At 50.3% G+C, this 25472-nt stretch overlaps 1 protein-coding gene across 2 annotated transcripts; it reads right to left on the bottom strand.

The window, feature by feature from the left end:
• Positions 1–4512: 4512 nt before the first annotated feature.
• ISL2 (ISL LIM homeobox 2) lies at positions 4513–17403 on the bottom strand. Of its 2 annotated transcripts, none has more exons than XM_039491627.1 (6): positions 17312–17403; positions 13539–13728; positions 12786–13048; positions 9217–9500; positions 7778–7945; positions 4513–5887 (listed from the first exon to the last, which is right to left on the bottom strand). In XM_039491627.1, exons 2-6 carry the CDS (start codon positions 13709–13711, stop codon positions 5771–5773), a joined length of 1005 nt encoding a protein of 334 aa, XP_039347561.1. In that variant the 5' UTR covers positions 13712–13728; positions 17312–17403; the 3' UTR covers positions 4513–5770. The 2 variants fall into 2 exon arrangements, with proteins under 2 accessions (XP_039347561.1, XP_039347560.1); XM_039491626.1 differs by lacking the exon at positions 17312–17403 and adding an exon at positions 14489–14685.
• Between the last annotated feature and the right edge of the window lie 8069 nt (positions 17404–25472).

Here is a 25472-nt window from a genome sequence, read left to right as displayed (position 1 = left end):
GCAGAGGGGCCCGGCCCGGCGCAGCGCGAGGATGCAGGGCGTGGCGCAGCTCCCACCCGGGCCAGCCTCGCGCGCTGCCATGGCTCGTTAAAACAGCTAATTGCCGCCCGCGGCACTGACGGGGGTGGCTCCCCAGGGAGGCGGGACCACGCGCCCCGCTGTCGGGCTGGAGACTCGCCGCAGCTGGCGCTGGGGTTTCCTGCGGGCGCTCACTGGGAAGGAGCAGGGCGCGCGCCAACCAACCCCCCCCGCGGGCGGCCTGGTCCTTCCACCGTTCACGGGCAGCGCCCGGCGGCTGAGCCGCCCCCTCCCCGGGCCCGGCAGAACTACACAGGGAGGGGCCCGGCCCCGCTGCCTCCCCAGCAGACACCTGTCCCGACGATAGGGGGAGCTGCGGCGTGACCCGGGCAGCAGCCCGGCCCCTGGGAGGCGGCGGCGGAGCGGGACTGGGGGCCGCGCTGGGGTTTCAAGTTCCCTCTTCAAGGAGCCGCCCGGCCGGGCTGCGCTTTATGGCTGGTCGCATTCCAGGGGCGGGCGGCTCCAGTCCCCAGGTGATGGGAGCAGCTTGTTTCAATCTAGGCGGGGGCGCGGCTGGGGCGCAGCGAGTGGCCACGGGCCCCCGCCCCGAGCCCGGCGGGATCGCGCCCGGCCGCCTTCTGTGGGGAAGCCGCCCCAGGACTGACCCAGGCTGGGGCCCTGGAGCCACCCGCCCGCCGCTGGCAGGTGAGCGCTGCCCAGCGCCGGGCATCATTCGTCCCTCCCGCTCCCCAGCGGGGTCTGCCTGGCCGGGGCCGCCCCGCCGCTGAGCCTGGGGAGCAGGGAGCTCACCCGTCTCCAGGGGGCCCAACCCCACTGCTCCCCATTTCCTCCCTGCCGCTCCCCGCCGGTGGGGGCCTGCTGGCCACACCAGGCTCCGCGCGAGGGGCTGGCCCGGGCTCCGGCTGCGCTAATTAGCGCGGGGGCTTGCGCGAGGTTGGCTGCTCCCAGACACTTCTCATTTGTCTAAATTACCCGAGTTGTTCTATTGGCGGCTCCAGGGTCCGGCTGCAGCAGCATCGCTCCGCCGTATGGCTTCGTGGCTCCGCTTCCTAATGGACTCAGCAAACCTTAATGCGCGGTATTGACAGGCTCTGCCCCAACACAAACTACCCTGCAGCCGAGGAAAGTTCCCTCATCTTCCCTCCCTCTGTGTCCCGGTTTAGAGCCCGTTTTCTGCCCCACGCCCCTCCCAGGCAGCCCTTTCACCATCCCCGCCGCGCGCAGCTGCCCGGCGGAGCCTCCCACGTGGACCCCCTGTGCATCAGGCGCTTCAGCCCCTCTGCAAACTCAGGTGCTCCGGCTGTTTCCTCCCGGGTCCCGCAGCCCCCCTAGCTTGCAGGCTGCTCGCTGCCTAGACCTTACCTGGGAGGATACTGGTATGTTCGCCAAGCATCCAACTTCTCCACTTCCCACCACAGGTTAGTGACTCGGAAGTTACACTCACCAGGCTTCAAACAAACCTGCTGCAGCCCGAGAGAGCTGGGGCTAGACACAGAGTCACCCCAAAGGGCCCACCTGGCCCCCTGCCCGGCGCAAACCCTGCGGCAGACACACAATCCTGCCCGCTAATTGCCGGCAGGCGGGAGGGGAGATTTGTCTGCAGCGCAGAGTTTAATGTACGGGGAGACCCCTGTGGGCTGGCGGGGACCTGAGCTTCCTTATTGATGCAACTAACCCAGCGGGGCGCTGACCCCAGCTCGGGGCCTGCAGCCTCCACCTGTCCCAGGCAGACAGGGCAGCCTCTCTTGGACAGAGCCGGCACAAAGGCAGGGAATGGCCGAGCGCCTCCTGCATTGCCCGGCTGCGGAGATGACCAGGGCCTGTTAGACACACAGCTACGCCCGCGCGCGCGGTGGATGCGCTCAATGCAGCGATTCCAATCAGCTCCCAACCCGCGCCGCTTAATGCAAACGAGGCAGCGCCGCCCAGCTCCAGCAGCAGCCCCGCGGGGTAGTCTCGGGGCGCTCGGTGGAGATGAGGGGAAGGTGTCTGGAGGTGCTGCCCTTGACTCACGTCGAGCCCCGCCTGCCCCTAGGGGAGAGCTGGAGGGCTGAGTGTGCAGGACTGGAGGGAGGGGAGCGGTCTAGGTTACGTGCACACGATCTGCAAGGATCCAGCAGCGCTCATTCCAAGCCTGCCCGGGCAGTGCGGAGGCGAACCTGGTCCTTATTAACCCAGCCTATCTAGACTCTTATCTCGGAGTTTGCAGGCCCATTTCCTACACCCGGGAGAAAGAGCTTGTTAAAGGCAAAGTGCTGCTGTCTCTCGGGAACTAGAAGAAAACCAGACTTCGGGCCCTTTCCACCGTCTCCCCATCACCCACTCCCGGCCCCCAGTGACGTGCCTGCAGCCCCGCTGGCCCGAGGGGCTCCTAGGGGAACACAGAGAGACACGCCTCTGAGCAAAGCCCAGCTCTGCCCCTCGCTCAAAGCCCACAACCCTGCTGGCCAGACCTAAATCCACCCGCAGCTCCGTCCGTGGGGCTCTTCTAGCCCCGTGCAGCTGGCATCTGCCTTGCGCCAGACCCTTACAAGGGGGCAAGTTCCCATTGCCGAGGGGGAGGGGGTCGGAGAGCTGGCACCGGAGGGTTAAACAAAGGGTTAAATATTTGTGACTGAGAACCCGAGCCTCCAGCTCATGGCCTGGCCCGGGGGCCTGGTGGAGATTCAGTATCTGCCTCTTATTTCCTGCGATCACTAGTCAGTTTCTCTTTAAAACACACACAGAGAGGGCCGGCGGCGGGGTTTGAAATGTCACACCAGCTGACCTGGGCACGGCCTATCCAGGGGCCATTGCAGCAAGCGGGGCCCCTCCCTCCCCAGAGAAACCCTTCGCCTTTGGGTCTGCAAAGAAAATAAACCCAGGACACGCCAGACTGGTTCTCGGAGGGGAACTAGCAGCGCCCGTAACGGAGGGTGGTTGTGGCTCCCTTCAGTGTATCGCTTGCAGGTGATGCCAAACCCAGATAAGGAGCCGCCCAGCCTTCGCCTCTGTCTAGACGGGAGAATTAATAAATGCAACTAGATTGATCACATCACAAATCCACTCTGGGGACAGCCAGGACAAACGAGCCACTCGCGGGGATCCCAAGCTGCTGTCACAGGATTTAGCGCGTTAATTAGCTCGTTGCTACGTGGCCTGTAAAAGGTCGAGCCGGAGGCTTGTGTCTGGGGCTCGGTGGTTATTTGCCTCACTAGATACTAGCGATTCCCTGTGTGGGGGCTGTTCTCTGGGGGATCTCCCCGGCTTCTGCCCCTCCCCTCCCCTAGGTGCAAAGGGTTTTACTGCTACAGCCCCTCCGCCCCCGCTAGCAGAGCGGTTTAGGGTGAGCGGTTTGCACCGCCTGGACAATGCTAGGCCTCTTCCGTGGCAGGCCGCGTAACAAAATAAAAGGATACTTGTTGCTAAATGCCACAGCCTGGGCATTGCAGCCCGGGAGACAATGAGTTGCCGGCGGCTCTGTGCCGAAAAGCCAGTTACACGGACTGCAGCGCTATTAGCAGCCTTGTAAACTGAAACCCAACCTGAGCGCCGTCCTAATTGTTAGTTATGCAGCTATGGCGCAGAACCGAGGTGTGCGTGTCCGCGGCGGGAGCAGCGGCTGCTTAGTCACCGCTGGGCCAGGCTTTAGTGCGCAGTCAGCGAGTGCCAGCTGGGGCCTGCGCTGCTGACAACGCTGCCCATTGCGGCCGACACAGGAGGGAAGTTTTGCCTGGGTGAAGGGCGGCGGGAGAGGGGCTTTAACTAACTACTGGGGTGGGACGGTGGGTGAGAGAACTAATACACAGCCAAGCTCAAGTCATTAGCCCTACTAACAGCCAGATTTGCCCTCTTTTCCACCGGTGTAAATCCGGAATGGCTCTGGATTGAGTGCGCCTTTACAGCGGTGGAAGGGAGCCTAATGCAGATTCATCCTCAGCTCCTTATTGAACAGCAAATATGTCACACGCCCACGCTCTAAAGGTGCCTTCACCCCTCGCCCCGCATGAATCGGAGACGTCCTGATATAAAGAGTGGGGGAGGGGAAGTAACCTTTGACCCAGTGACATTCTCCTGGGAAGAACCTGGGGCCGGGTGACTGCCCAGTCCCTGCTAACAGCGTCCCTGTTCACCCCGGGCAGTTCACTTTCCCTGTGAATTAGGATCCCAGCAGCTAAAGCCGGACAAACCCAGAGACCGCTCCATGCACTGCCTTGTGGGGGAGGGCGCAGGACAGGGCCTACATGTAAATACAGTAACAGAATCACAGGTGAGAGCAAAACAGCTCCCAAGTCTGGTGCTACGTTTAATAGATTTGTAAGGACACCCCCAGCCGCTGGCAATTGCTGAAATAAGAAGCTGCAAAGAGAAGCAGAATTACAGCCAGCCCTGCCCAGCATTTCTATGCTACTGCCCAGGAGATGAAATCTCTGTCTCTTACTGCTGAGAAAACGAACGTGTTCAGCAGGGATGCACTGTGACGAAGGGCAGCTTGCACTGGAGTTTTGAAAAGTGGTTCAAATTGAAACTGGAAATAATTTTATTTTCTAATTTAAAAATACCCTGTAATAGCAGACAGGATGCTTTAACAGGTAGTGCCATGATTCAGGAAGGCAAATCGATTACATTATACAATCATTGAGGGGGGGGAATTCAGCTTTTCCTTTTAATCTCAATCAAAATCCAAACTAGGGTGTTTTTTAATATAAATTGATAACAAAACAGTTATAAATAATGCCGTTCGATGAACGTGGCTAGTTTGATTAGCTCAATATTACTGGGAGCTCGTTAGCAACACGGATTCCTGCTGCTTCGTGTATTTCTTTAAAGCCTCTGATACCATGGCAGAATAGGTCATTTATCTATCTTGTTTCTAGTTTGACCATTTTGATTCCGGATGGTAATTTCGAGCTGCAGATTTGTTTTCAAGGATGGCCCCTCAGAATTATTTTCGCAGAATTTTCACCCTTGGTGTCTCTTTATTCTTCACCCGACAGAGCTGGTTAACAACACACACATGTTGCAGCACTTTTCAATGAGGTTATTTTTTTATTAAAATCAAAATATTAATCCCACTATTAACTGCTGCTCTGACAATAAATAACAATAACTTACTTTTGTTCTTTATAGGCTCAAACAATCTGTCCTCCGTCCACAAGATAACTTAACATTTTCAATAAAAGTCTCATTTCCATATATATGTTTTCCAGCAATCATGCGGCTTGGGAGGGGTTCCTTTCCCCCCACCCAAAACAGGACAAGGTTCTCAAGTCAGGGATAATGCGGAGTATGGAATGATCTCACTCATGTGGTGCTGTGAGACACTGGGATGGAGATGACTACTCAAAAGACAACATCGAGCTGAGATGATTTAAGTGGCTTCCAACAGTCTTAGGACACAAAAGATCCTTTTTTCTTCCAAAAAGGAAAACGAAACAAAAAATGTACAAACTACCATTATACAGTACGTGATTTGGGGGCTAATTTTAGTAAATCCACGTTTCCTCTGGGGAGAACAAAAAATCCGCAAGGAAAAAAATAAGCGGGGGGGGGGGGGGATTCTCTCCAGTCTGGTGAAGGCAGCTAGAATCCTGGTGCTTTTTGGCAGTCAAGACATATTTTTGTTTGTTTTTAAATAATATTTTTATAAAAAGTTTTGTTTGGAGCTCTGGACCAGCCTGAGGCTGGGCTTGTCTCATGCAGGGAGCAGGAGCATGCGAAAGTCCAAATCCGCTGGGGGGGTGTGCTGGTCTCACGTTTCCACAGGACTGGGTACCATGCTGTTGGGGGTGTCAGGTAACTGGGAAGACAAGGAGGTCACATCGCTGCCAGAAGAGTTACCCAATGAGCCAGATTCCGAAAAGGATACCTGGGGGGGGAGAGGAAAGGGAGGGGGGAGATGGGTGAGAGCGATGCGAGCAGAATTCAGAGCCCCCAATCCCTGCCTTATCTTGACTGGGTGAAGGTTTTTTTTATCGTGTTAACCCGTTTTAATTAGACGCTGCTAAAAAAAATACTCTAGCACCAAGTGCAAGGCAGGGTTTAAAAACTAGCTAAGATTCACCTGCAGCAGAGAAGCAGCTAAAACACAACATGCCCTGTCTCCTCCAGGGTTTGTACACGTTTTAGTTCAAACCTGTTTAAATAACACTTGTTCTAAACCGAGCCTCGACCTACCCAAGCAGGGATGCCCATGGCTAAAGAACCCCTCCATTCTGTTCAGAGTAATGCCATAAACACCTATTGTCAGGGGCTTACACAACCCGCAGATCCCTTCATTCTTCCTCTTGTCCACATTCAAACCACAGCGCCCCTCTGCCAGGCAGGGCTTGTGCTGGCAAAGCAAACCTCATCCTTCATACAAGGATAGGACATGATTACCGATAACTAACTACACAAACCAAGCTAATGAGAACCCAGGCGTCCTTGAGAGAAGTTCCCTCCTCCTGGCGGAATCCTACCGGGCACTACTATGGCAAAAAGATCTCCCCAGCTCAGCGGCGCTGTACGCTCCTACTGCAAGCCCCAGGGATGTCTTTGCAATGGGAAGAGGCTCTCCTGCCCATTAAGAAATCTGCTAGACTTTTCGAAGTTAATTTCAGACTAGGCAGTGGTCCAGTGGCAGTTGCGCAGCGCTGTGCTCCACATATCACAGGGTGATGTATGTGCAGCATATTTCATCAATTCGCTCTTCCAATGCTAGTAAATGATCGTTTAATTATTCATACAGCACTCCTGTCTCACTTTCCCATTATATTAACTAAACATAACACAAGATTAATTTTTGATTATCTGCTAAAACATCCTAGCGGAGGAGTACATTAACGGGGGGCTTCGTCCGCTTCTTTTTCTGCGCCCGATTCTCCTCCACAAACACCCGGCTCAAAGCAAAGTTAGCGCGGGCTGGGCATCGGAACGGGAGTGTTAAAACCCAGAGCGCCCGTGGGCCAGCCCCTGGAATCCTCACCCACTTTCCATTGACTTCAGTGCCGCTTTTGCCCGTCTAGAGAGAATTTCAGCGTCTAACTAGGAATGAGAAACTCCGGAGTCAGAATGTCCGGATCTGGCCCCTTGTAACTGTTTACTAGCACATGGTCAATTATAAACCACTAGCTGATTTGTCCCGGGGAATTTCTCTCGCTTCCTTTTTCCAAGTGCCACGGCACTGGCTGTTTTGGTTTGTTCGTTAATAAGGACACTTCCTATTCCCTTGCCAAAGGGTGCGGGGAACCGCTGAAATGGGCACGCGCCAGGCACAAGTGCCTATCTCTAAGCTCCTTTCTATCATTACTGGTCTCCTGGCCGTTTAACGTTTCTGTTGCCCTGCTGTGGATCAGAGCTCCTGCCCCATGGAGCTTACAGTCTAAGGGAGGGGATGGGGAGGGGGGTTACCATGTAGATTCAGTTGCCAAGACAGCCTGTATTCAGGGGCTGCATTGGGCTGAGCTCCCATGGGAACAGCCCTTTTCTCTAATTCACATGGAAATGGACCTAGGGAAATGGAAGTGTGGGTTGCTAGAGCTCCTGAACCGTTCCTCCTCCGGGCACTGGGTGACTGTCAACCCCCAAAAATCTGGGCACAGGGATCCCCGGATGCACTTCGGCTCCTAACTTCTAGTGATGTCAGTGGGAGTTGGGAACCTTCGCGGACGCGATGCTCCAAGGAGCAGGAGGGAGTGCGGTGATCACGCTGGGGGAGTAGAAAATAAAGAGCAGGCGGAGGGACCCGCTCCCGCAGCCGAGCCAAGCGGCCTCTTACCAGCTGCTGGAAGGCAGGTTGGTCCAGGTCGCTCTGCAGTGCGAATTCACTGAGCGCTTTCCACGGGGGCTGGTAGGTCTGGACCTCCACGGCGTTGCCCTGCACGGCGCTCTCATGGCGGATGGGGCTCCCGGCCACCAGGGGGGTCCCGGTCAGGCCCTGCAGACTCTAGAGGGGGAGACAAGCAGCAAAGTCTCAGCCGGGCGGGCTCTGCGGTATCGGGCGCGGCCCGGGGCCTTGCAGGGGCCGCAGGAGTCAGCGCCAGGGCGCGGGTTCTCCCAACTCAAGGGCGGTCCTGATTCTCTACAACCGCGGCTGGCCTCCCGCTGGAGCCCGGCCCAGCGCCGCGCTCCCGGCTCCCTGGGCCCGTGGAAGCGCCAGGTGCGGGGACCTGTCCTCCCTCCCTCCCTACCGCCGAGAACCCGGCAACCCCTCGGTTCCACCGGCTGCTCGCGGCAGGCGCTCCGAGGGGAGCAGGGCCCGGGCCCTTGGTTCTACCCGATCCCAACAAGAACGGAGTTACAGAATCACTCCCCCGGGTTTCGTTCTCAGTGCCTCCCCCGGGCTCTCGCAGGCTCACGCCCCAACGTGCAATCTCGGTCCGGGACTTCACTTGTACAAATTATTATCAGATTGACATGATTTGGTCCTAACCGAGCACCCAAGAAGAAAAGGGTCAAACCAATATTTAGGGCTCTCCCAAGAAGTTAAAAAACCACCCAGAAGGGTGTTTGTTTCAGCACCTAAGAGCACTTTCCCTTTGGGTTGAGCGTTATTTTATTATCGTTTTGAACAATGTTCCGAGTGCAAGATTTAAGTGTCTGTCATGACAAAACAGCTTTAACTTAACCCCAAAATATCTTAATGGGTCACGGCCAGGTTCGTAATAACAATTCATGCATTTTAAAAACTACATCGCTTTCTTTATGTAGCCAACAAACCCGTAGATTATTAAAGCGGAACGATTTATGTTAAATCTAGCTCGCTGGTCCCTATTTCTGCTGTGTGTTTACTCTGCACATGTCTCTCAGGCTAGTCCGTTTCACTTTTGGTTTCTGGTCAATTTGTAGCCAGTTTCACTTCTGGGGGTTGCATTCATTCATTTAACGCATCTTTACTATTGGATTTTTGTTTTAAATCCATACAAACATTTCTGTGGATCTTAGGAATAGTGTAAATAGATATAGAATTGGTCCCTGGGAGCTGGTTTATCCCATAAAAGGGAGCGTGGAGCAGAGGGGATGTCTTGTACAAATACCCCAGGGCTGGGCTGTTACGCAGCCACACAGACATTTTCTCCACCAGATATTTCCATGTGAGTAATACTGGGGGGGGAATCAAGGGCCAAGGCCAAGAGTCCTCGGGAACTACAGGGAGAACCGTTCCCTCCTGCAAAATGGCCCCTGCCCGGTGGGTGGAAAGAGATGCTCTGCGCTTACTGTCTTGTCGCTGTGCTGCTGCTGCTGCAGCTGCTTCATCAGGATGGATTTCTTCTTGTCCTTGCAGCGCTTGTTCTGGAACCAGACCCGGATCACTCTGGGGCTCAGGCCGGTCATCTCCACCAGCTGCTCCTTCATCAGCGCGTCCGGCCGCGGGTTGGCCGCGTAGCAGGTCCGCAGCGTGTGCAGCTGCTTCTCGTTCAGCACCGTCCGGACGCGGGTGGTCTTCTCCGTCTGCTTGTGCACGTGGGGCCGGAGAGAGGGCTGGCGGCCGGGCACGGAGTCTGCAGCGGGGCGAGGGGGAAGCGACCAACTCCAGTTAGCGCTGGGGTCTGAGCCCCTTCCCGGGGCGCCCCTAGCCCCAGCCAGGCCGCGAAGGCAGCGTGGGGACGGATGTATAGTGATCTCTGGCCCGGCCTGTGTTCATGGCGCAGAGAATTACAGGCAGGCACCCTCCCCTGCTGCAGTGAAGCCCCCCCCCAGGATAAACTCTGGGGGGTCCCCGGGGAGGGGGGTCCCTGCTAGGGGCTTCCCTGAAGCAAGGGGTTGCAGCTAAGCCCTTGCACTAAATATAGCCTGGGAGATTAGCTTGCCAGGCCCAGCGCTCCTGAGCCGGTGCGGCCTGCGTCTCCTCTGAGATAAAAGGCCATTTCCACCCGCACCCCAAAGCCGGAGCTGCCCCCCTCCCAGCACAGCCAGCCAGGGAGTTGTAGATGCCACTCGGAAGCGGTTCCTGCTTCCCCAGCCGGGTAGGCAACAGGGAGACTCGGAATCACACACACTGCAAGGCGGGGATGCCAGGGCTCAGCCCAACACCCAAGTGGGGGGGGTCGGTACTTTACAGCCCACCAGTCACTGGGGGAAGCTGCTGCCGCCACCCCCAGGAACAGGCTCTGGCCGCAGGGGTTCTTGAAAACAGGGCGAACAAATACAGGTCAGGCAGGAGGAAAATCGCCCCGAGACTCACTTAACCGGGGCCCCGAGCCAGAGCTGCCCTGCACCCAGCGGCTAGGCCCGGCCCAGCACCGCGCTGCTTCCCGACTGGGAAATCGGGGAAGAAAGTGACTCTGTCGAGCAGGACATTTCATGGGGAAAGCCCGGCTGGGCGTTACAGGCTCGATAAATAATCCCCCGCCCCCCATATTAATTATTCCCAAACGGGCATTTTGTCCCTGAGATTTGACCATTAGATTTTATATCAAGTGCAAATTTCCCAGGGATCTAATCAGGGCCGGCTCCGCTCACCCAGCCACCCAGCGCGGCCTGTTGCAGAGCGCAGGGCCTGGGGAACAGAGTTAAAAACCGTTCAATCAAACAGCCCACCGGGGCCTGGGGCTAACGGCCCCGACCGGTGCCCCCGAGCGGAGGAGGACGAGCCGGATGATCAGGAGAAGAGGGTGCCGAAGTGCTAACTAGCCAGCAATTGTGACCCTGTCCATTAATCTCCGCGCTTCTTCCATGCCCTGGGAACGGTAGGATCTGCGCAGCTTTCCGCGGGCGGGGAGTACTCCGGGAAACACCCTTAGCCGGGATTTCTACTGGAAAACAGTGCAAATAGGAGCCCCTCTCACGCGGCGGATGGGAGAGCGTCCTTAATAATCAATAACACGGGCGGTATAAAATCGCCCCCAGAAGGGGAAACGCCGGCTTGCCGCGATCGTTAACTAGTTAACTACAATCAGTCAATAATTATCATTCAAAAACATCGTGAGCAGAGTAGCCAAACCAGGACTAGGCTAGAATCTTTATCGAGACGCAGCGGCATGACCGCCGTATAATCTCGATATGCACAGATCCTAATCAGCCAGCACAAATACACCTCAAAATAGACAATCGAAACCAGGTCTGCCACTCTTTCTCCATCGGATCTCGGCTTCTTGCAGACGGGGTTTGTTTTGTTTCTACCATTAATTTCTCTCTGATCAGAGGAATAATCTCGCTTCGGTTCCCTTCATACTCAGTGTTGGTGTTAGCAGGGGTGGTTTGTTTTTTGTTTTTTTTTTTTTACTTTTGCAGCTCGATATTTTTAAAGTCCACATGATTTTGTTTCCGAGGAGTGAAACCTCACCCTTCTTGAAACAAACCAGCCGAACTAATCCATGGCCTAAACCAGCGGGCGAACGGAGTGCAGGCCCAGGGTTATTATTCCCGCAGGAAAGGAGGGCAGCCTAGGAAAAGCACAGATTGTGCACGAAGATATACCCCCATCCTAGCTGACTTTCTCCCCCCGAATGATAGAAAGCTGCCCCGGAGTGTGCAGTGACTGGGGAAGCAGCCCTGGCTCTCTCATACTCACACCGCTCGAGCTCTAGTCCCGTTCACACTGAACGCTCCAGGACCACTGCCGGGGCTGTCCCGCGGTTAGCGAGCGCTTCGCAGCCTGTTGCCGGGGCAGTTCAGGGTGCCTTGGCTGAAGCCCCGTTATTCCAAAACCTCTCAAGCGCAGCCGTTGTTTGGACCTGTCTTCCCGCTCCTGTGTTCCCACATTACGGGACTGCCTCTGGAGCTGGAGTTAGGGTAAACGCTGCAGATCCATCTGTCGAGCTGCTCTCCTGGGCCAGAGCCCATCACCTAGTATCTGAGCACAACTGTCTTGGGGTTGGGAGCCAGCAGGGGTTGGCCCTTAGCGGATGAAGGCCGGTTAAATGGCACTGGGCCTCACCCCAAGGGGACAGCCACCGCTCTAGCCTCCTGTCCTGGCTGAGATCCCCTCCCGTGTCTCTTGGCATCACTGCAGTGTCTAGAACAGGCTATGTAGCCGCTCCCCGGCTCTGCCATGTTCTTCTAGCTTTTCCCGCGAATCCGCTGCTGCTCCCTTGGGCACCCAGGGCTGTCACAGTCCCTCTCCCCTGCCCGACTGGCTGGCCTCACTGAGTCCCACCTCCCTCCCCAGGTGCGCTGGTTTTGGTTTTGTTTTGGCTGCAGCTACTTGGAGCTCGATATTCAGCCTCCTGGACTGTATAACGCTCGCCCAGCCCCGTAGCTACTTCGATTCCCTTCTCAGCCGCCTCCAGCCACCCCCGCTCTGCCCTCGCCCAGCCTGCCTCTCCCTCTCCTCTTCTGGGTGTGTACAGAACCTCACATTTCCCTGGCAAGTGGCCTGCAGCGTCCAGTCCCTCCCACTCCCCAGACGCAGAAGAAAGAGGCCTACACGGAGGAGATGGAAGGGGGGGCGGGGGAGAGGTTCCCAGTGTGGGGCCAGGTGGGAAACACTTAAAAACTGCGGAGTCTCTGGCCAAACCTCCTAGGCCTCCATAACTCAGCACATCGTGGTGGAGATAACAGATGTATTTTCTGTAGCCATATAAGAGGGACAACTAATGATATAAATGTCCCTGCATCGTTAATAGGCAGAGGCAGATTGGATAGAAAATTATTCATAAATCTATCAGTCTCGCCAGATCCCAGCCACAGGGCTATAGCAGTTTGTACAGTGCCTGGCATTGTACCCCAGGGATAACACTACACGGGGGGGGGAGGGGTGTCCATGCCCCGTATTTACAGAGCTAGCTGATGATCTCACACCCCCAGGTGGGCCCCAGCGCCTGGAAGATCTGTTGCTCCTTTACCTGATAGATGCAGGCCTCTGGTGCTCTGTAAATGGCCGGGGCTCCTGGGACTCTCCGCCGAGCTCCTGTCCAGCAGAAGGCCGTGGTCGGCCCGACAGAGCAGCTCGTGGTCCCGTAGAGAGAACTCATCCCCGGGCAGGAGCTGGCGGCTGCAGACAGAGCAGCGGAAACATTCGATGTGATACACGTTCTCCCGGGCTCTCATCACCAGATCACTGCTGCTGAATCCCACCTTGCACTTTGCACACTTTATGCCGAATAACCTGCCGGGAGAGAAAGGGCCATGAAGCTACTACACGATCACCCCCACTGATCCCAGCTCAGCCTCCCCAGTGACTAATCACCCCGGCTGCGAAACCCAGAGGGTCCCCTCTGCTCTCTGCCTAACAAATCTGACCCACTCATTCAATTCGATAAGGGGGCTCGGGGTCAATAGGAAAATTTCCCCTTACCCACATTTTTCTGTAACAGGCATTAGGGAATGTGCAGCTCAATACTGCCTCTTGCTCGCCGACATGCTGGTTATTATTAATATTCTTGTTTGGTTGTATCAATTGTTAATAACTTCCTGTCTCCAAAGCCGAATAAACAGGAACGTAATTTGTCCCGATCACAAAAGTATTGGCTCCCCCCTTTAGCAAGCAGGGGGAGGTGCGATTTCACAGATGGGGAGCTCTTTAAATTAGCTCTTAAGAAATCGGTCGGAGGAAAGTTTTGGTTTTTTTTAAATAGATAAAGAGCTTTTTGAATCACCTGATATAATCCCTTTTACAGTATGTCTTGCCATCTCTCACAAAACAAGTGCAGGTTTCATCCAAGTACTGGCTGCATTCAGCGCATTTGAGACATGCTGCATGCCACTCGAGGTCCGGGGAGACCTTCAGGATGTACTGGTCATGGATCTGACTCCCACAGCCCACACACATGGCAATTCCGGGCTTTTCTACCAGTGGAAATGAGCAGAGGAAATTTAGAACGTATACTGGAGGCATCTCATTTCTAATCAGAACTGTCTCAAAGGACTGCAATCACAGAGGCATTCGTAATTAGGAGACATTCTCTAGTAATGTTCAGGCAATGGAAAGAAAGAAAGAAAAAGGTGAAATCGATAAACTGCAGCAATCAGCTATTCTGCATATATTGTTACTTTTACAGTTACCTGAACTGCAAGGAAATTTTACAGAAGCAATTGGTAGGTGTAAATACTGGGATAAAGGTTGGAAAATATAGAACTGGAAGATATTTAAACACAATGGAAAATCAGATGAACTTTATCTGCCGGTTATTTCATCGGCATTTATTATTCGTCTTATTTAAAAACAACAACTAGGCTCTTCTTTTCCTCTTTGCATTTTTCTTATTGTATATATTAATAGTTAATGACGAATGCCTGAGCTATTAGAATAAAAGGCATCCAAGGAGCAAACCCCAACAAAACATTTATTTAGTCTTTAAAAAGAAAAAAAAAGAAACAACGAATTCTGCAGCCCGAGATCGTGACACAGCAAGATAAAATAGCTTTTAATTTAAAAAATAACAAAAAGCAATAAATTGTGCAAGAGCAAAAATAATCATAGTTTAAAAAATGCACGATTTTATAATGGTCTCTAAAAGTATCTCTGTAAATAAACCACTTGTAGAATCAACGTAAACGTTTCAAGTAAAATATTTACAAGTATCATTCGGATCAAAGATCAACTTACTCTTGGAATGATCCCCCATAGCACCCAGAAAAGGATAATGAAAAATAATATCCACCATGCAGAAAGAGATGTGTGCAAAGTGTTATGATGCAGAAAGAGCAGGCTGCCTGCCCAGTGCCTGCTGTTTGCTAACTAACTACTCCAGCCTGGAGGAGTTGGAAAGTGGAGCCTGCCCTGTCCCATACGCAGCATGACGTCAGCACGCATCAGCCCACTGGAAGGGAGCGGGGGAGCAGTGACTTCACCAGGCCGCCAGAGCAGCTCCCAGAGGCGATTGGAGGCGATGGAGAGGGAGCGAATTGATTGGCCAGGAGTGAACAATGGAACGCGGAACGCCGTGCAACACACAAAGATTCTTTCTCGCTCAGGTCCCCCCACGCTTCAAGAAGCAGCAGTTCCCTCACTGTTTACCTGGTCTGAGAGTCCCTTCTAGCCAGCAGCAACTGCTCCTCCAATCTGCTTCAGAGCTTTCCATTCAAGAGGTGATTATTACACTTGTGTGAGATCTGAAATCCAGACATGACCCCAGCCCTCACTCCTATTGGAATGAGAGTTTCTCCTTTCCGGATTAATTACTAAAAATCTTCCTCTTGTGATGAAGTATGTTTCGCCTTGTGTTTAAATCAAACCAGCTCGCTCGAGTATTTTAAAATCGAATTCAAACGGTTTTATCTTAACATCCCAAGAATGACTCTGGGTTTATTTCAGTAACGAATTACTATACTATGTTAGTCTGTATTTGTTTTTATGTTCTATGTATTATTTAAACCTATTTTATGTTGCGGTGCAAGACGAGTGGCCACAAAAGGTGCTTCTGCATGTGACATTTACATGTGATCCTTGTTAATGTATTTGTTGGAGGGAAAAGAAAGGCAGAAAAATTAGCTGGGATCTTGCTCTTGAACCTGACAGGAGCTTAATAGATATTTTAAACAGATTAATACATTGCACCTATAATTTCATCCCATCTTGCCCAATAAATTATTTTAAATTTAGTTTATTTCTCAAATCAAAGGTCATCATAAGAAACTAACGAACATTGCAGCTGGTATTACTGTTGCTATCCTACCGATCCGTTATTCTTTCCCTTTTATTAACATCAATTTGTAATTAAAAATACATTTCTGATAGGAAGAGCCTCTAATTTTTCATTCTGTTTTTAACATTTTGTTGTTCAATTGTATTAGTTGTAGAAATACCGATGGAGACAGTGATATGAGCCACTATTTTAGCACTTATTATTTTGGACAGATTGTTTCACTGAAAAGCCTATTGAACTAATTTTTTCTTGAGGACATTTTTACGGTCTATATTGTAGCTTTCAGTCACGGTGTCTCTTGAGCAATTCATGACGGCAAACTATCACCAGCCCTTTCGGTGACTAGCTGCAAACGTGTGGCTCTCTTTTGATCTTTTAAAATCCTCTCCCCAGAGGAAAGGGGGTGGGGGGAATGTGCCCTTATAATGTGCTGAAAAGCTGCTTAAATAATCACAGGGCTGAACAGCCACAGTTCACAACCCCACAATTTCTGCACGGAGCCTTCTTTTTTTTTTAACCTGCAACTTGGCAAATTCTTTGCATAAAAAAGGGAAACAAATATTAAAGGGGGCTGCTTAGAAAATCTTTTGTACTCTGATGAATTCCCATTTGCAACATCCCTCTATAATAAGATGCCCTGTTTGCAGTTCAAAGAAGTATCCAATTGTTTATTTTGGGGGTAGAGGTGACCACCCCACAGAAACCTGTTACCGCGATCTTGGAGTTAATGTGACTTGTCAGTCAGTTGACGTTTCACTGCATTTCTGTTCTCTTTTCACGTTTAAACTCCCTTCACACGGTCCCCACTGTCTGGTTTCCAAAGCCAGGGTCTGCATTTCACTCGGATAGAAGGACCTCTACTGGGAGAATGGCTAATCGGTTAAAACTTGTCGCCAGGCTTAATAAACCTCTAATCTTCAAGAAGGCGCATTGATGTAACATGAAATAGTATTAATAATTCAGGACTGGAGCGCACAGGGCGAGGGTGTATTGCTTTAAGTGATCTGCTAGCAGGGACATTCTATTGTTAATGTCCCTTTTAACTCGCTCCTGCCCGAACACTATCATCCCCAATATTCACGGACCGGGCTTGCAAGGCTGCGGCACCCTTAAGGAATACCCGGGCTAGTTAGCTGGCAGGTTTGGCAAGGTGCATGTTTCCTCTCCTGTACGGAGCCGCTAGCGAGATCTGCAGTTTGGGAAAGGGAGAAGGAAGGGGTTTGCCAAAACAAAGATGACAGGTACTCAGTGTTCCTCTTTCTGGCGCACATCTGAACAAGCCGCGCTGGTGCCTTGATACAATGTTTGTTCCTGCCCAGGAGCGGTGTTTGGCTTTGTGACGCTAGGTTGATGCCAACTGGCAAACCCCAACGCTCGGTCTCCGCGAGCAGAAGATTTGACCATCCAGCTCCACCAGAGCTAAAGGTGCTTTCAGCCTAGCTGCGTCCATCCCGAGGCAGCTCTGCTGCACACATCCTCGGTGCACCCGAGTGCTAATGTGTATCGAAATGTGGCCACTTCAGTTGCCACAGAGATGATGAGTGAAAGTGTACCCGGGCCGCAAGGCAAAAGGCGGGCTGGGTCAGACACGTTTGAAATGTAAAGGCCCCTCAAGGTTTCAGTTCCTGCAAACACTTTGGAAGCTTGTTGCCCAGGGCCTCCTTTGGAGCAACTCACCGACAAGAGAGATCGCCCTGCCATGAGCCGGGCAAACAGACAGTGCCACCCTACTACAGGCGCGGGTGTTATCTTCTTGCTGCGATCGCTCCTAAATACAGACTCACCGTTTCATTCTGTATCTGTCAGGCGTCGGGATGTCCAGTTTGGTCCGCGCTGAACCATTCTCCTCTCCCTTAAAACATTATGCAGATTTTTTCCCTCTTCAAATCACACATCACCCCCAGTTCCTGCCTTTTGAAATCGCCACCAAGGGGCAGTTTCTGGGTGAAGTTAGCCCTTCCCCTGCCACATTTCCTCTGAAATTAATATTTAAAAAAATCCACTACGGTTAAAATCAGGAATTATCCAAAAGAAACCTGGTCCGCAGCAGATCTGATGTAAAACCTCTCTTCACTCACACCTGGGACAAATAACGGCACTCAACCAAACAAGGGCGGGACCAGGCTTCAGTAGTGAAAGGGGCCAGTCACCCGGACTTTTGGGGTCTAAACAGCTCAGGGGTGGGGTGAGGGAGTTGCGGGGCTTGCCAGTCGCATCAGCATGTCGTTTTCCCCTTGAAACGAACTACATAACAATGCTGGCCAAAGGCTTGGTGCTGATTTTAGCTCAAGAGGCAGCCCACAGAACCACAGGTAAGAACATCATGCGCTGGGTTTGAATCTTGCTGTACACACACAGACACACCCCGAGTTGGCTTTGGGAGGGACCAAATCTTAGTGACAAAGCTTTGAGTTTGAGACGGACGGAGATTCAGGACGGACCCCACGTAGTCACACAACAGAACCATACTAATCATTTATGCTCAGTAATCAACTGTAAAGATAATATCCACACGATCGGCGTTTCAAACACCAATGCATCACTCCCAACATACATGCGAATTAATGACTAGCGACCCAATATTGCAAAGTCTAACTCCTGGGGCAATTCTTACTCAAGGGTTAGTCCCACTTGCCTCAGGGGCCCCCAGGCTTGGTTTTGCAGGTGGGGTTCATATCGGTGCGTTGTACATTCCCAGCGCACAGTCACCAATTACCGCCCCCGGGAGGCAGGAAAGCTCCTACTTTGCAGCTGAGGAGGGTAAGTGGCTTGAGCCCGGCCCCTGGGACAGCCAGACTTCAGGAGTCCTCGCTCCCAGGCGGCTGCTCCATGAACTACAGCCAGTGCTGCCTGTCTGTAAAACTCTGGGTGCCACCTCCTCGTTTCCAGGGAAGTAAAACCATCACAGAGGCACGTTGTCAGGTGCAAACAGGAACGTAAGCGCTCCCCTGACATTTTGGACTGAAAGAACACCTGGGGGGGGGGGGGTCGGACTGCCCAGCACCCACTGCTAATCCTTTCGGCTCTTTGGGATGCGGACCTTTATCTGTACCGTGTTCCCGGAAAGGGAGGGAGGGAGATCTACAGAGTAGACTCGAAAGCCAACAGATCAACACTCTGCCCACCCCGCATATTATAGCCATTGGGCTCCCTTCTCAAAGGGGTAGGGGGCAAACATAAGGCAAGTGATGGATTTTTGCACAGTTCACATTGATAAACAGGCTGCTTCCTGAAGGAAACTCTGGCCCTTTCTGCTGGTCACTTCAAGGAGAGACTGATTCGTTTTAACTGTTTGTCTTCCCCTAGTTACAAATGTTCCCAGTCACAGGCCAGCCCGAAATCAGATCCGAACAAAGAGCCGGCCCGGAGAGTGTAACGAATTGTTACAAATCGGGCAGTTCTACGGAAAGTATTTGAAAATCAGTCACAAGGGACAGGCTGTTGTCTTGTCTCTTTTCCTTTTTCCAGGAATGAGGTAGTTGTTTCTTTGGGACATATTATTTATTCCAAAGGGGAATCGGAAGATCAACCAACAGAAGTAATTGAGTAATGCTTTACAGAGGGCGTGATACCGGGATCTTTACTAAACCACAAACCGGCTAGGGAGGAGAGAATTACCAAGTGCCATTTCGCCTGATGTATTTGTCCCACCAGGGGATCGGGATATGGACACAGACCATACCATACATCTGGTATGTAGATGTCACTGCACTGTCAGCATCCGATGTAAATCACACAACAGAACACCCGAGTGGAAAGGGCTGACATTCAAAAAGTTGATTCTCTAGTTTCACCACGTCCTCAGTGCAGCGAAATTGCCACGTCACAATCATCGCCTCTGTGCTGTGAACCTGACTAGCTCATTCGTGCACCCCAACCCAGCTCCACCCAGAGAAGGGATCAGGGCGGGGTGTCACCCCCCCGGGGTCTGCCACAAAGGCATTAAAGCGTCCAAGCGAAGATGTACCCTGCCCCCCTCCACACAGTGTGGCCCCCACAGGCACGCTGAAGTTAATGGGGTTTATTATTCCGAAAAGGGACTTATTAGCCCTTCAGTAGTTCTGAATGGACCCAAATGGAGCTGATGGCCAGGAGGGGATCTGTCCACGTTTCACTCCCTGACTTGTTCTCCCCGAGAAGGCTAAATAATCTCAGCGATAAATAAACACATCGGTACAAAACGCAGTGATGCTCCGCTGATTCGGGTTTATTGCCTCTGCCTGTTTCCCGTAGGTTCGTAGAGGCTGACAGAAGAGGCAGGATAAATCATGGATATTGCCGTATTGGCTAGAAACTGACACGCTCTGGGTGATCTCAAGCCAGAGCCTTGGCGCTCCGGTGGCTGAGGAATGCGCTAAGCGGGGAGGCACTAGCCGGGTTTTAGCCAGCGCCACGAATCCCAGCCTAACGCCCCGCGTAGCAAAATGGGGGGGGGGGGGGCGGATTCGTTTCCCTGCTGTCCATCACGCTAATGACCCGAGCACGCACAGGTGCTGGGCAGGTCCTGGCTGGCAGTTGACTTGGGCCGCTGTTGCTGCGGCTTTGGAGGAGTTGCTCTGGTGGAGAGAGAAGCAGGACTTCTTAGTAGGGTAGCCTGAAGTGAGCTCCTCTGGGTGAGTGGCCACAACACCCCTGGGTTTACCCGCTCCAGGGTGCTGGGCACCGTCTCTTTGCGCGCATACACGTGTGTAGGCTAATCTCCCATCCTTCTTATTTAAACTGGGCCCGCTGGTGGGTTCCTGGGGGATTACACCCGTCAGGTTCCCCGCGCCAAAGGCCAGCCCGGTGTGTGTCGGCAGGGAGGCGATTTGCAATAGACGCGATTCCAGCTTGACTCAGAAGGAGCAGGGCGTAAGGGAAGTGGGTTACTCACAAAAAACATTCAGACAGCAACTGCCACAGGTGGGGAAGCAAAACCAGCCTGGATTTCGAATGATAGAACGTCATGAGAAGTGAAGTTTATTTTACTGAATACTGGTATGTTTCAGTTTATCTGTGGGCAGGAGCTCTCTTTGTTTCATTTGTTTGTAGGGCGGGTCCTAATCCCTGATTTGGGGCTCCTAGCAAAATTCCTCCTATTAATAAACAGTTATGAAGATCTACCCTAGAGTGTGCCCTCTTAACAGATCAGTCTCCCCAAATGAGCCTTTCACGTGATCACATCTTAATTCTAGTATGCTGGGTCCTGACCAAGATAAGCCCCTTTTCTTTCCAGAGTAGACCACGAATGACTGAAAACGTAAGAAAACTTTAGCTTGACGAATATTGAAAAAAGCATGAAAGGTTGGCAGCACTTGGATCTGAAATATTTGTTCCATGAGGGTTATTTTGGAAATGTGCCTTCTGTCTATACATGAAAGAAAGTTTTACAACTAGTACCCAGGGAATGTCTTGAAAAGGCTGATCTTTTTCAGTATAAGGTGGGCTATGCTATATCTGACAACATCTTGCAGAAAATTCCTAATTACACAGAGAACAAGGAAGTCGTTTCTTCTTCAAGATAAATTGAGGCAGAAACAGGAAGCTTTTTTTCCAAAGAGAGAGTTATATTTCAGCTGCAATAAAGATTTAGTGGATGGTTTCTATGGCATTTAGTAGCATGCAGAGTGGAGTTATCTGTTGTTTGATGGTTGGTGGCAGGACTTTTATTATTGTTAGCAACCTGTGCTTTCCATTATCTAAAAGTGCTTAGGAGATTTCAAAGACAAAGTAGATAATAAATGCAATTTAAAAAAATGTTGACAGTGCTAATATTCTAGCACTTCAAATGAAAATATGGAAAATTGCCATGGAGAAGCCGTTCCCAGTTTTTGTGCAGTGTTTACCACTGTTCATATTTAGAATTGCACCAGTTTCTTTCACTTATATTGGGATAACTAAGGCAAGTAACTGGAAAATTACTTCCATCTCTAAAGTGTTTTCCTGCCTTATGTGAGGTTTGGTATGACTGGGTCAAAATCAAACCATATGGCTTGTGAAAGAAAGTAAAGTGCAATGTACAGGCTACAGTGTAAAAATGTCTTGTGTGAACTTTTTAAATTAGTGTTGACCAAAGGCTTTCATTACCTCTCTCATTATACTTCAAGGTTCCTTTGAAAATGTCACTGAACTGCCTAGTGGTAAGCCTCTGATATTCTTTACAGTATAAACCTATATCTGGAAGATCTGATCCTCTAGTCCAGACACAGGTAAAATACCCACTGACTTCTCTGACAGTTTTTCCAGCCTCAAGGCTGCAAGTCTGGGACTTAAAAGTCACAGTGGTGACTTGAGACAACTTAGAAAACCAGTTACAGCTGGATTCTGCCTCTGATTACATGGGTTCAATTCCCATTGGAGTTAAGGGAGAACTCTGTCCAAAGTTACTATATATTTGAAGGACCACGTCAGGGTATACTGTCACCGCTCTGCTCTGCTGCATGGAGGGAATAAAAAGTGGATACTCCCAAGGCATGACTTTATTGCTGTCAGAGGGAAGGGGTCAGAGACAACACATAAATGTCTTCTCCTTCCTCCAAACTTATATAAGGCCTTCAGTGAGATCCCCATCAAGGTAGGACTCCCTGGGATTTGGGGAATTAAACTGTGGGCAGCCACTCCCTGCAGCATTCCTACAGAATTCCTAGCAGAAATACAACAAGAGGCTAATGCTGCTCTGGCATCCACATAGGTAAGGCTGATGGTTTATCATGTCCTCCTTTTCCCACCCTTCCCCAGCAAGTCACAAGTGTAAGATGCAAAAAGTCATGGGAATTGCATTATACTGACCCTTTTAATTAGTGATAAGATAATTTCAGACTATTAAATAATTAACTAACAGTTTTAAACCATTGAAACCCCCCCTCTCTCCCTCAAGGGGGTTATGCTCTCATAATGGAACTTTAAGGTGAGATTCTCAGAAGTGCGTAGCAACTGATTTGCTCGGTTTCCACTGAAGTCTATAAGGAATTTTACCATTGACTTCAATGGGGACAGTTAGGCCAACACTGAACCCGTATTCTTTTAGAACCAAATCCAGGGGCCCGGGCACCCATTTTGAGTGGCTGAGCATGTACTGAGTACCTGTGCTGTGGGTTTGAATCAGGTGGCTGATTTGGCATTACTGTGGGGAGGGAGAGCTGGAGGATATACAACAGAGGGTCTTCTGGACTTGTCCATCCCCCAGTCTATTCTTGCTTCTCTCCCTTTCCTCTCCCATTCACTGATTTCCCCTGGAGTCCTCAAAGGGCTCATTTAAACTGTAAATTCTTTGGACAGGACTGTCTTTATACAGTCCCTAGCATTATGGGGTTCTGGTTCATGAGAGGGGCTCCTAGATGCCACTATAATATAAATAATAAATATTAATAATTAAGCTGGGCTTCAGACCACATAGTGGGTGCACAACATCCCTCCATCCTGCTCCTGCAGTCACAATGTTGGGGGCTTGACCATTTGATATGTAGTGCTGGTTTTCTCACTCTAATTTCCTATACAAAAGCCATAAATGTAAGAGAACCCTTCTATTGTTTCTCATGTACAGTATTTGCTGATGCAAAGCTCAGGACATTAAGTCTGATTCTCATTAAATGTCACATGCCTGGAGATCTGGGTACAAACTAAGGAACACCCTTTGTTTGAACTTTGTATCCCTTGTATTCAATTGTTTTTATTATTTGTTTTCCTCTTTAGTCTCCATGGGTTTCTTCTCTTGCTTTAATGAAAAAATAGGAGAGCACTTCAGTGGCTAAAATAATACCTTTACATTCCCAAAGACTTTGTAGCATGGTGGATATCGTGTCTCCCTTATAGTTCAACACTAATGGCTCAAAAGATCTGTTAATTTTTACCAAGCACAAGCTTTTCCGTAACTTTCTGCCATGGGATTTCAGATTAATTCCTGCCACTTTTCTCAAGTGAAATTAAAGCAGGAAATATCTTCACACAGTTTCACATACAAATGATCCTCTTTAGCTGTGGAAAGATGTGAGAGTCTTAAAAAAACAAAAACCAAAAAAAACCTCCTCACATTACGGGATTTGTCTTTAACTCTTACATACTTTTATAAGTTCTTAACTTTACACACTCTGAGTTCTTGAAGTTAAGGGGCATATGCATGAATTGTTCCACAATCAGGGCTTAGTAACCCTCATCTTCCCACTCTCTGATTTGTGAGCTTCCTCATGGTCAAAAAAGAGGGGGTAGCACCTTCTCAAGTGAGCCTCAGTGACAGCTTTATTAAATTATCTTTAAAGGTGGGATTTAAAAAAAACATAGGACAAAAATATCAGCATGATACAGTAATCCCACTTGCTTTAAATACATATATTGTTTGGTACAGAATTTTTGAGGCTCTAGAAGACAAGACAGGATATTTGCCATGTGACACCTCCCCCCACACACACACCTCCATTTGACTCCAGATTTACACTGGTGAAACTCAGAGCAGTTGTTCTTTAGGTAATTTTTTTTAAGTCTACCTGCAACATGTTGGTCTAAATCTACATTAGCAAGAAAATTCTGCGTTGACAGATTCAAGTCTTTATCTTACTCCATTTTTCCTCAGTTTTGCACCTTGTAAACATCTCCTGCTGTTGGGAGATCTTGTGCATGAGTAATGCAGGGGAGGTGAACTAAGGATAGTGGTTTTTGCTTTGACTCTTGAGTTTATTTGCTTTTCTGATTTTTAAAGGCACACAGCTGTCCAGATAAAAATGCAATAGACAATATCTCTCCTGTGTTACTAATAACTTCTTAGGCTACTAAAACTGGAAAAATGTTTATAAATCTGTATTTTTCCCCCCTACTTCTGTTGTGTTTACTTCTGCCTTTCACTCAGCTTGTTCAATGAAACTAGACAGGTCTTTCTTGGGCCAGGTCTATTTGCCTGATCCATGTGAGTCCTCCCTATGAAGTCAAGGAAATAACATAAGGATGGTCATACTGGGTCAGAACAATTGTCCATCTAGCCTGGTATCCTGTCTCTGACAGTGGCCAATGGCAGATGCTTCAAGGGGAATGAACAGACTAGGGCAATTATCAAGTGATCCCTCCCCTGTTGTCCAGTCCCACCATCTGGCAGTCAGAGGCTTAGGGACACTCAGAGCATAGGGTTGAGTCCCTGACCAAGATGTTTAATAGCCATTGATGGACCTGTCCTCCATGAATTTATCTAATTATTTTTTTAACTCTGTTAAACTTTTGGCCTTCACAAAATCCCCTGGCAACAAGTTCCACAGGTTGACTGTGCATTGTGTGAAGAAATACTTCCTCTTGTTTGTTCCTGCTGCCTATTAATTTCATTGGGTGACTCCGGTTCTTGTGCTTGTGAAGAAGAAAGTAATACTTCTTGATTCACTCTCCCCACACCATTCATGATTTTATAGACCTCTATTATATCCTCCCTTAGTAGTCTCTTTTCTAAGATAAACAGTCCAACTTTTTAATCTCTCCTCATGTGCAAGGTTTTTCCATAACCTTAATCTTTTTTTTTGTTGCCCTTCTCTGTACCTTTTCCATTTTGTAATAGATCTTCTTTGAGATGGGGTGACCAGAACTGCCTGCAGTATTCAAGGTGTTGGTGTACCATGGCTTTGTATAGTGGCATCAAGATATTTTCTGTCATCTTATCTATCTCTTTCCTACTAGTTCCTAACATTCTGTTAGCTTTTTTGACTACTGCTGCACATTGAGCAGATGCTTTCAAAGAACTATCCACAGTGACTCAAAGATCTCTGTCTTGAATTCCAACAGCTAATGGTGACCCCTTCATTGTATATGTATAGTTGTGATTGTGTTTTCCAATGTGCATCACTTTGCAATTATAAAATTGAAGGTCCAGAGCAAGAAGGGCCAGACTCTAGTTCTCAAATCCAAAGCAACAAAGGACACATTTTAGCTTTGTCAGCTGCTACAGAAGAACTCATGCTTTGTGGGTGAAATTCAGGTCCCGCTTGAAGGGAATGG

This window comes from Mauremys reevesii, linkage group 10 (genome assembly GCF_016161935.1).
Source record: "Mauremys reevesii isolate NIE-2019 linkage group 10, ASM1616193v1, whole genome shotgun sequence".
NCBI lineage: Eukaryota > Metazoa > Chordata > Testudines > Geoemydidae > Mauremys > Mauremys reevesii.
Note: the sequence above shows the minus strand (reverse complement) of the source record. Positions and strands in the feature narration are given on the sequence as shown.